This window comes from Diadema antillarum, unplaced genomic scaffold (genome assembly GCF_040938485.1).
Source record: "Diadema antillarum isolate AM-2024a unplaced genomic scaffold, OU_Dant_1.0 seq00001249_RagTag, whole genome shotgun sequence".
NCBI classification, from domain to species: Eukaryota; Metazoa; Echinodermata; class Echinoidea; order Diadematoida; family Diadematidae; genus Diadema; species Diadema antillarum.
The window spans coordinates 489,111-501,291 of NW_027272035.1; the positions used below are offsets into that span (position 1 = coordinate 489,111).

General features: G+C 36.6%; 1 protein-coding gene across 1 annotated transcript; it reads right to left on the reverse strand.

Moving 5' to 3' along the window:
• Window positions 1–2,273: 2,273 nt before the first annotated feature.
• LOC139745276 (uncharacterized) lies at window positions 2,274–11,585 on the reverse strand. Its single transcript, XM_071655677.1, has 6 exons — window positions 11,564–11,585; window positions 11,180–11,319; window positions 6,209–6,361; window positions 5,438–5,595; window positions 4,404–4,560; window positions 2,274–3,401 (listed from the first exon to the last, which is right to left on the reverse strand). Exons 1-6 carry the CDS (start codon window positions 11,583–11,585, stop codon window positions 2,274–2,276), a joined length of 1,758 nt encoding a protein of 585 aa, XP_071511778.1.
• Between the last annotated feature and the right edge of the window lie 596 nt (window positions 11,586–12,181).

Here is a 12,181-nt window from a genome sequence, read left to right on the forward strand (position 1 = left end):
ACAGGTTTAGGCTACAATTCCATGCAGTAATTTAGAATGCTGTATGGATTAGTCTGAACTATATAGTGCAGTGAGCATTTATGGGCCTAGTAGTAAATCAAGAATACGGCATTTAATTTGATTTTTTTTTTTTTTTTTTGGGGGGGGGGGGAATTTGTGCATGTTTGTCATCACATGATTTATAAAATATTTCCACAAACAATTATGTATTTCATACAAATTCATTTTTCACATTCATTGTCTATCTGTATAATTACCTCTCTCTCTATCTCTTTTTTCTCTCTCTACTCATTCTTGGCAGTTCTCATAAATATTTCAACTTCACCTAAAATTCCAAGTTCGTCAGACAGCATCCTTGTTCATATAAACAACTTGCACTTTATACAATTCTCAATGAAGTGAGTTAAATTCATTTTCTTTGGTCTGTATAGTTCATGCTGTATTACTCAAAATCTACTTTGTTTGTCACCGTTGTCCCACATGCCACCTTCATTGTAAGCTTATATTTCTTATTGGTTCTACACAGGTTATGCGATGAAGATGTACTCAAGCTGTCTTCATCATGATTCTTGAGACTACTCAGTCTTATCTGTTCTTCTGTAAAGTATGTCTGTAAATCATCAAACATAGCACTCTCGAAGGATTATATAATAACCTCATTGGGTACATACATTGTAGCTTTGATGTCCACTGACTATCTGTAAAACCATCTGTAATTGTTTTCACAAGAATGCAACATCTCTTTAAGAAATAAATACTTGAATAAATAGATAGATAAATTCTTGAAAAAAAAAATTGCATTGCTTGAAAATATTGATGGTCACTAAACAAATATGGAGAAAATTCAAACAGCACTGCACTGTTGTGATACAACCTACTTAGAAGAGAAACCTTTTGTTTGACTAGACAGAGGTCAAAGTCATTACATCCACTTTACTTGTAAGATACAAAATAAGCAGTACGTAAACCCAAAGGAAAGTCCCTGACAACTCAAAAAGTGAAAGACTATCAGGTATATGCTTTGTGATTTGCAGCATTTCCTCTCCTATATAAGAACTGGATTCTTACAAAAAAGAGTGAGAAAATTAAGTACAAATACACAATGGTAATGGGGAGCAGACATATGTTTGGAAATCATACTGCACACTGACAAACATACAGGCAGGCATTCATGTTAAAGGATAAAGGCATATGTTACGATAATGAGTTCTGTTGCAGGCCTTATTCAGTTTGCCTGACAAGATAGCAAAGCACACAAACATACACACACTCAATCTCTCCCTCTCTCTCCCTCTCTCCCTTGAATTCCATGTGAGTTGTGCTCTTCAAAATGTCTATTTCAAAATGTTATTTCATTTACCACAGGGAAGAGTATAAGTAAATAGTGTGCTAACCCATACATTATCTTGATATTAACACAGGGAGAAAGAAATGACAAAAGCATGGACTTGAATTAAAAAAAAAAAAAAAAACTGTAAACAAAGCTACAACTGTCCCCAAACAAAACCAGTGATCTCGAATAGCAATTCTTATGACAGATCTCTAACACTAATTAACTGAAAGGGATAAATATTCCCTGTCTGTGTATTTTTAGACAATGAATAATACAGATTTGTATTTGCTCTATTGTACTATCCAAACATGCCTTTTTACCTGCTTGTACAAATAATTACTGTAACTTACTTTGCAATAATTTGTATTATTTGGATATGGAAAATAAAACTAAATGAAATAAAAACTTATCTTCTGTGTAAAACATACAAAGTGTATGTTAGTGATAATTGCAGTTTTTTCCTCCAAATTCATTCAAGGAGTGCGGCTTAGCGGAAATGAACAAGTTGAGGCTAAAATTAGACTGATTTGCATGATTGATTCTCAACGAAAAAGCAAAAACTATCATTCACTTCTTGTTGGTAAAAGTGATTTTTCTTTTGCTACTGCAAACATAGAACCAGATGAGGATCCATGTTTTCAAGCACTTGCTTTAGGACTTTCTAATTTCTCTTTTTTTTGTGAACAACCAAGTCATGGCATTCTTCAACTGGTCACAATGACAGATGAATGAAGGTCACAATGAGACAATGCTTCACTAAAAAATAACAATGAGCAACAGACATGACTTCATGCCATTTCCTCTTAGTTCCATCTCATCCCTCATACCAGGCCTGCCTTGGGGATGACTTTTTGAGTTGGTAAGCAATGAGTTTGTTTCTAGGAAGTCAACAGGACATGGAGAACTGCTGTACAATGATGTGCAAGAGCCAATGAGGCATTCATAAACAAGGTGCTGATGGTTGACTGGGGTACATGTAGCCCTGATGTGTTGTCATAGGGATCTGGACATTGGCACCCATAGGTGTGGTTGTCAGCGTTAGGTGGATGTTCGTCACTGGCTGCTGATGAGGTGGTGGCTGGTGATGATGGGGGTAGTGCATGGGTGCAACATCCATGAAGGAAGGGGGAGGGGTAGGTGGAGGCTGCGGTACAAATGGTGGCGGAGGGGACATTGGTTCTGACAGTGGCTCCAGTTGTGGTAACTGCCTCGTTTGTGTGCGCTGTGGAGTAGGAGGCTGTGGTGCTGGACCCTTGTGAGATTTCTTTTTCTTCGCACCACCTTTTGTGTCCGTCTTGCTGGGTAATGCTGTGGCTCCAGATGGTGGGCTTGAAGAAGTATCAGCAGCATTGTTGGATCTGTCTAAAGATGTTGCAGGACTGCTTGTTCCTGCACAAGACTGGCTGGCACCACCAGGGGTTGACCTGGTGGAAGATGTCTCCACCAGCTCTAGTAATTGACTGTCTTCACTAGCTACAGAAGATTCAGGGTGTGATTGAAAGAGATTTCCACTTCGTACGGAACTCCGCGAAGGGGAACTTTGGACATCCTCAGAAGGCATTGGACTAACAATGGATGACTTTGGTCTCACAGCCTTCAAATGTGTTCTGCTGTCTGTTGGCTTTGGTGTTGTGACAGCTGACTGTGGCTGTACTCCTGAGGGTCCAGGACTGCCCTGAGATGATCTTGAAACATTGTCCTTTAGCCTTCCCCTGCTCCCCGATGGTGGCTTTGAGATATTTGGACTGCCATCTGCTGGTTTCACTGACCCTGTACATGAGGAGCTGGGACGTGAATCTGTGGAAGATGCAGGAGACTGCCTCCCTGGAATATCTGGAGCACGCCTCTTCTGTCTTTTGGGCAATGTGGAAGCCTTTTCAGGAGTTGAGGGCCGTTGAGATTCACTGACCATGGATTGGCTTGATGAACGTATCAAGGAGCTTCTCGGAGCTGGGATTGGAATGTCTAGAGTACTGCAACTTGCTGATTTCTCTGTCTTGTTATCTTGGCTGCTGTCTGACAGCATTGGAGATGTGACTGCAGCCACTGCTATGTCTGGAAGTCTTGGCTTAGCCTGGAAATGAACCAAAATTAAACACAAACAGTGATGGGGGATAAAATAAAGACATGTTGTTATTGGAAAATACTGTCTCTACTATACTGTCTTATCAGATACTTTTTGTCAGATTTCTCCCTTTTACTTAAGAGGAGAATGTGACACACATTAATAGTTCTGACTAAGTTGCCATATTTGTATTAAAATTCAGTCAAGATGACAACTCTGTCTCCTACCTGTGATGTCAAACTCAGGTAACATGATGACCACTACCACACCTCTACACACTGTATCAGTGAATAAACTTTGTGATTTACGCCACATTCTATTCCACCTCCTCCCAATATGCCACCATTTCTTTATATCACTATCATGAAAATATACTAGGACTATGTGGAAAACCTACTGAAAAGAGATTATTTCTTTTTTTTGTTTACTACGGACAAAAATTTTGACCCAAGACTATTAACTCCAGTAGGGTTTCAAACTTTCAGCAAACTGAAAATGATTCGATAAAAATTTGAGTAAAATTCATATTAGAAAAGACATTTATCCACATATCCAATACAAAATTTGCATACATTTTCCAATACTGAAACATTTACTTGGTAACATTTGAGTTGAGGCATCTTTCATATCTTTGTCCACCTTGAATGCTGAATGCTCTAAGACGCCATACACTGGTAGTTCACTATAACACAGCTCATGTTATCTAGTAATTTTTCTCATTCCCCCCCCCCCTTTTTTTTCTGGGCAAATCACTGCACAAAATTTCAAGGGGCAAATTATATCCCCTCTGTTTCTTAGAAGCAAAATCCTATGATGAATTCTGAGTGAAACCCTGGCGTAAAGATGAAGGAAATAATCCTTTCCAATATTATGCATCAATGGTGATAACAACTTGACTCTCTGCAGACAACTAGATGGCCGCCCTCAATAGCTGTCTAGACTGACATGGCATGGTGTTACATGTTGATAAAGAAGGGGAGACCAGAACTAACAGAATTGACTTACAGCTCTTCGATAGGAGTAGGTGCTGGTGGCTGCAATGATTCCAAAGACACAGCAGAATAGACAGAAGAAGACTGATGTCCAGAGAAAGCTGAGATACTCATCAGGGACTTGATGGCAGGAATCCACTCCAGCATACAGACTTGGTGGTTCAAAAAAACTGCACAGCAAGAAGATAAGTCATTTCACTTATATGATTTCTCCTTACACCCTTAATCCAAAACTTAGTTTTATGATGACTACCAAGTAGAAGTCACAAGTACTTACAATGCAAAGAACTTCCATAACATCTAACAGGTAGACATAATTGATGCATGATCATTCATATTCTCAAGAACTCCAAACTTTGTACATCTTAAATATTGAATGAGCCAAAAATACCTTGTCTTTTAACTTTCATTCAGACAGTGTAAACTACTTCTACAGAAGATGAAAATCTTTACTAAACTTGAGAAACAAAAACGATGATACCATATCACCTTAATGATTTTTTGTATCACTGTCAAGGAATTACTAATCTTGTTTGAAACAACTAAGGCCAAACCTGTCATGGAAATATCTTTGGTGGAAACCCAAATGCCGATTAGCACACTTTATATAATGCCTGAGGAGATCCTAGTCATTTGATTGGTTGTTTGACATTGATCATTTGGCCCATTTCACTATGATGTCATCATCCGTGCAATTGTGGCTCCATTTGCCATGCAATTTTGGGTCCGTACGATTTACATCAAACGCTTGCGTTTGCAGTGTGCGTGTGTGTGTGTGTGCGACAGTGCGCTAGCGTAAAGCGCTCAGTGAGCACTCTCGCGATCTCAGATTCTCTCTTGTTTCTTAATTAATAAAACATCAAATGACAATGATCTATTTTAGGCATTATATAAAACAAATAATAAACGTTTTTCATTCATGCAATGGACGGTGAAAGATGAAATGGATCATTTCATCTTTCACCTCATGAAAGATTCTGTCCATTGCCCTCATAAACATTCAATATTTGTATATGATCACTTATGGCAAAACTTAAGTCATCGCACCTCACTGTTCTGAAGTAGCACGGTTCCTCCCTCTCTTTGGTTAGAAAGCAGCAGTAGCAGCTCTTCGGGTAACTCAGCTGTACCACATCACAGGAGAGCTGTGCTGTACAATTGGCCTCTCCGATTCTTGAGTAGGAACACTGACTGAAGTCAACATCCTGTGGACACAACCAGAGAATAAAAGGATATCAGGAAAACACAGCACAGCACAGTTGAAATACTTCAGTGCTTTCATAAGATATAATGGATTACCACTGAACTCACAGTTCACTCATTTCTTTCACACATACAGAAAAGGTGATATGCAATTATGCTATAATATAGCAATGTAGTAAATGTCTAATCCTTTTGTATTGTCCTCAATCTTATTACACAACATTCTTGAATGATTAATTGACCGTCTCCTGGAAAAAAAAAAAGAGCCAAACACAAGTTTCAGAATAGAACTTTATTGAATCATGCTTTGAATGGAGACATGTGTAAAAGCTGTAATACATGTTTGCTTGGTTTTTTTTTTCTTTCATATGTACACAATGTGTAAACATATCATTGTAGAAATTTTCATGAAACTTAACTGATGTGTATACTTCATGCTTTATGTACACTTTGGAGTAAAAAAAGATGACTACACAGAAACTTTGCTGTTCAGATTATCATTATTTTCAGATTTGTCTTATTTTGCTCTCTTGCTCATCTCCCACACCATTTTGATCTTAAAGAAAGCTTTTCTTTGCAAGGAAAAATAGTCCTTTAAGATAATTGGGTACCAACCTTTATCAATATGGCAGCAATGACCTCTATGAGACCTCCAATGAGGGCCATGAAGATACCAACCACCTGTAGCATTACCCCCATGGCCAGGACCTTCTGCCGCCCATACCGGAAGATGAGGCCCTCTAGAGACACGATTGCACCTATCAGGAGCTGGATATAAACACAATGAAGTTGATTATCAGGAAATTTGTAGATCAACCATTTAACCCTCCCATCACTACAGTCAGGTTTGCTAATGGACATGACATGGGTATTTCAGACACAGGAAGATGTGTTCTTGTATATGCTACTGCTGTTTATGATGAATCAACTTTACAGAGGAGACTAAACTTCCACAGACTAGACCAAATATAACTATCCCACGACTACAATCATCAAAATTACTTAATTCTACGGACTCCATGGCTTTCTGAACAGTTTTCCATAACTCACTGTTTCAAACTTAATTCTCAAGTACTATGCTTTATATATCTCAATCAGCATCAAACAAAAATGACCCATATTCATGCAGGTGGTTAATCTAGTGCATGGTTTATGCAAATTTCTTCTACATGAATACATCAGATAGACTGCGTATGCCTACAGATATCCAATGAAAGTCATGCTTGTCTTAATTCACAGAATAAATTTAAACAATGATTTTGATTTAAACTACCTTCATGAATACAGGCAGAAGTGTTTCCTTCAAGCAAAAAGCGTGTACAAGGAAAAGGATTATCTAACACAAAACAATGCAGAACCTACATGTAGGTGATCCTACATTAAGGGGTCACATTAATGATTCTTAAAATTCAAATGGTCATTTTTCCTCTGACTTGCCCCACAATGCTTACATTTACACTCATTGGTCATTTGTGTTTAAACAAACTGATTTGTAACCAAAGGTCTTGAAAGATCTTGAATCCTTATATTTCAATACATTCAATGTTTATGCTTTGAACTGATGGAACTAGGCTTTAAAAAGTGATGCTTGATTCCTATTTGACATTAATGAAAATAATTAATGAAAAGATGGACATTGATATATCTAAACCATTGATAAATAAAAAAAAAAAATCACTTTGATTATCAGTTTGTGAAAGAATGACATGACTCTAGAAAGAATAACAAAACAGAAATAAATACATAAATACATAAATAAATAGATAAATAAATACAACTCTCTGATGATTCCTCTTTCTCTCTCTCTTTCTTGCATTATGGTAACACTGCCAGGTTTGATACATTTTATATCATTAGCAACAAATTACACATTATTTCAAATTCAAATAAAACATATTGGTGTCAATAAGAATGAATCAGCATAGTTATAATTGCTGCCACAGAAACAAAATCACACAGATACATCATGGTTGATGCCAGACATATATCAACCATAACAGCACTGTAGAACCTAACAGTTGAACACATTTCATTCACATGTTCTCTACTTTTAGTAGTGACTGATAATTAAGTGATCACATCACATTGTTATCAACTATAAATGCACATTTTTATAAAAGTACATATATTTCAATTTGTGATAAAGATCTGGGAGAAAAAAAAAGGGGAACAGCCGGTTCAAAGCAGAAGATAGAGTTGCTGCCTGACTGAGTTTGAGTGTTGTCGTGTGCAGCAGGTTATATTTTATCATGGTTGCTAAGTTACCAGACTGGTACATCCTTTTGAGGGGGATGCCAGTGTATTCATGGTTGGACATTTTGACAGGGCTAGCTTTTACTACAATGGATCAGACCCTCCAGGGTCAGACTTGAACAATCTTCAAGGTTGGATTTAAAATCTGGCATTGATACAAGCAAATGATAGCCATCAAATATGCTCATACACATACAAATAAGTACAAACATATAGAAAAATATATAATCCATTGCTTTGATGAAAATAGAGGATAAGAATCTTCATGGTGATTTAGTCTGAGAACTTATTGATAAGTGCTCAATGTTTCAGTTGAGAAAGAGAAGAATGCCCACTTTGATACTATAAACAACAGACAGTACAGTTCAGACAGTCAGCTAATTCTGAGCTATTGTAACTACATTATTGTACTGAAAATATGCTCAATTTAAGTAGGATTAGAGACTAAAGATAGTTTTTCCATGTGCTGAAAATGAGCAATACCTATTGCTTGTGACATTCTTGGCTGGATAAACATCCAACAGATGTGGTTGGACAGAAAAAGGAACAGGATTAAATTTGATCCCATGTGCATCAACAGTCTGAGTGTATGACATATGTATGCTGTGATAAACATATCAAAACATCTTCATTTCAAGTAATGCCTGTTGCTAGGGAAGATATTACCACTTGTAAGATCCTTACATGGTTCACTTGGTTTTCTTCTGTCTACAGTTTCAACATACTACGTCATACATGAGCATTTAAACAGAATCATTGTGGTTCTCCATGTTAATTATTTCATATCTCTGTAGTTAATTCTCATGATTTTAGCAAAAGGACTTTCATTGGGTGAACAGAAAACTGAGAAGTGTTTGTGGATTTTGAAAAGGATTTTCAAAATCCAAAGACAATCTCAGCCAAAGAACAGAAATCCCGTTTGTTGGATCATCTTGCCAACTTTCTGTTTGACAAGGACAACAAGATATCACAAAATAAATCAAAGTCGCTCATAATCTCTTGTTCCTGTTTTGACCATGCAAAGATTTGACAGGACTTTTGTTTACAAGTTTGCTGATGGGTCACTGTCATAATGTCCCTTTCCTACTTTAATGATTCAAGCTATCCTCGCCTCTTTTTAAAGTCACAAAATTTCAGAGAAAAATATGGTAATTTCCAGGTCTCAAATGCTCTTTACTTTCTTTTCAAATTTCTCATGAAAATGAAGGTTAAAGAGGGGAACACAGTTTGATGGCTAGAAATGAAATGAAATGAAATGAAATGAAATGAAATGAAATGAAATGAAATGAAATGAAATGAAATGAAATGAAATTTATTTACCAAAGCAAACATCGTCAAAATAGTCACAACAGTCAATGGTTGAAGTACAGTTTTGGCAAAAAAGAAAGAAAGAAAAGAACCAGCAATAGCGTGCAGGCTAGTCAAGGCCAGTCCTTTCATTGATATAGATTATAATATAACGTATTTACAATATTCACAGATACTTTGGTATTTCTTTTATGGAGTCAAAAAACGGCCGCAGCTTTCGATCCTAGCAGAATCTTTGTCAGAGGCAGAATAACCTTTTATATATCACATAGGCACAGATGCACCTTCCTTTTACAATAGTCCTGTGACAGAGAAAGAGAGGACAATGCTGAACTCTTTTGTGAACTGATCTGTCATTATTTGGGAATGCTTTGACAGTGATTTCCGCCCGTCGTTTTTATTCGGAAGGCTGAGAGGAAGTCAGCAGTTGAGACACCTGTGTCAAAAGGAAGGAACTGGATGAGGGACCTATCCCACTGCCCACCTCTCAGATGACGGCCATAGACACAAAGGAAGAGAAGACAAAAGTGTGCTGTGGGTATGCAACTGTTTCTGACTGCTGCTGGTTACGTGTAAATCACAGAAATGGGATACGGAAATGATCTGTCCTCTGCAAAACTTGCCAAAAGTCTGGACCTTAGCAATAAACATGTTATAGAGAAGATATTTCATAGACCTGAAGATTAACGATAATTGGAGGACAGTTGCCACTTTCCTATGATATTATAAAATAGTGAAGAGGGGAAACTAGAAATTAAAACATTTGAAGAATATTAGGGAATGTCTGACTGTATGAAAAGCAAAAAAGAAAGAAAGAAATACACAATTTCTGATAGGTTTCCTTGTGTGGGACATAATTGAAAATAATACACTAAAAGTTCAGCACCATGGGTAATCCTATAGAGGGCAAAATTTGAAATGAAGGCAGTCATAGCGGGCCATGCTTGCCAAAGTCTGTGTAAACAAAACCTAGCAACATAGCAAAGTATTACCCTTGCTTGAGTGATAACAACATATCATGTTGCTTAGCAACAAGTGTTGATCAATGATCTTGCAAAGACATGTGATGCATCTTTATAACGAAATGAGCAGTTTTGTGTATGTCTTATAAGTTTGTGTACATTTTTTTTTTTGTGGATCAATAGACAGAATATCACATATCATCTGTTGTGGTGACATTTACTGGCCACAAATTCCCGGATCTACGTCAGGGGAAAACCTACCAGATTTAGAGCATTAGATCAAACATGCAGTAGCACAAATAAGTTCCTTATAAGGTTGAATATGGGAATCTGAAGTATACTTCCTACAGGCAACAAATTTTACATTGAAACTATGTGGGTTGAAGATTATTTTGGCAACCTCCTTTAACAATAGGAATTTGCATACAAGGAAAGTATAACAACTGAAAAAATGAGATTGACAATACGTTCAAAGTTCAAGCAGCAAGACTGCAGATGACTAATCTGTCATGCTAATAAGTTTTCCCAATATCTAATAATATGTTATTCTTCTGTAATTTTTGATTTCTTTTACTGCTCGTGATAATAGTGATATTCAAACTGCTGACAAACACAATATACTTGGGTGCCTTCAATTAAATTAATGGTGTTTTTTTTCTGTGCTATATTTGTTTTATGACAGAACTATCAAATATTGATATATGAATGTTTATGACAATTGATCAAAATTATGTTCCACATTCTACAAAAGTAATGCTTTGAAACAAAACATGATTAAGTCAGTGGAATGTTGTATTTTTTTTAATATGACTAAATATCCACACACTTGTAGTGTTTGCAGTAATCTAGCAATCATATATGGTAGTTTGATTTACTATTCATTCTGCATCAAATATTTGGTCAAATGCACTACAAGTAGTGCTTTACAGCACCAAGCCTCAAACAGTAAACACTTGTTAGTTACTAGAATCTAATTATCATGAATTCATAATGGGCATTATGAAAGCAAGCATATCAGAAGTGATGAAAAAAAAAATGTGGTTGGGCTGACTGAGATTCTCACCAAAACTGATGCCCAGTAGGAGCCTGCATGGATGTTTTCCACAGTGATGGAGACCCACACACCAAGGATGATTTGAGTGATGCATACCAGTACCTCGGCCAAAAGAACTAGCACTGCCAGCACTAGCTTCCTCCTACGGACTTCAGTGAGACAACAACAAAAGGAACAAAAAATAATATTTTTTTTAAAGACTGAATAAGTGCAACATTAAATCATCTGAAAAATTATGTGATTTTGAATTTCAGTGATTACTGGAGGTAAGTACTAAAACTCCTCAAACAATCATGAAAGGATATTTCTTTTTCTTCTCCCTCAGGAGGAGTGTCACCCCTACACTGCCTAGACACTATCAGACTGCTAAGTAATGATTGTGTAAACACTCACCTTGTTTGATAGAATATTTCATGTTTAAAAAGGAAATATCTGGTGCACTTTTATTTGAAAAGGAACATGAACAACATGATACATACTAAGTCTATACAAAATGTGGTTATTTGAAATAAGGAAAAAAAAATATATGTTAACATAATCTTAAGGCACTTGTGATTCTGGATTAGTACATGTATTTCATATTTTCCTCTTGTGGAGGGTAATGGCTACAGGTTCACTAAGTACAAGATAAAAGAAGAGACATTTGGATTTTCTAGGAAACAAAACTCTATGGGTGTCTGCTCTTGGCTAGCACTACTTTATCTGAGTTCACAGAAGGATGATCAACACTTCCCCCCAAACAAGAAAAAAAGAATATTCAGTAACATATCTCTTGAAAATATGTGGTGAGACATGAGATGAAAGGCATGTGTTGTCGAAGATAAGGCTTTTTAGAACAAGCTGCCAATTTGACATCATAAAGCAGTCAATATGTGCAATCTGTCCATAGAAATGTTAGATAATCAGTCATTCATCAGATTTGGGAAATATTTTTCAAGATTGAAATGTTTCTTGACTCTTTCATTTTTTCTTTGAGCATTTTAATAACCTACTTACTACCACTTCAACTAC

Bases quoted from the DNA above. Each gene is read 5' to 3' on its own strand.
- LOC139745276 (XM_071655677.1), bottom strand. From the start codon at position 11,585: ATGAAATATTCTATCAAACAAG. The intron at 6,362-11,179 runs GTGAGAATCTCA...GTTTATATCCAG, and splicing joins CCTACTGGGCATCAGTTTTG to CTCCTGATAGGTGCAATCGT. The intron at 3,402-4,403 runs GTAAGTCAATTC...TTCCAGGCTAAG, and splicing joins CCTACTCCTATCGAAGAGCT to CCAAGACTTCCAGACATAGC.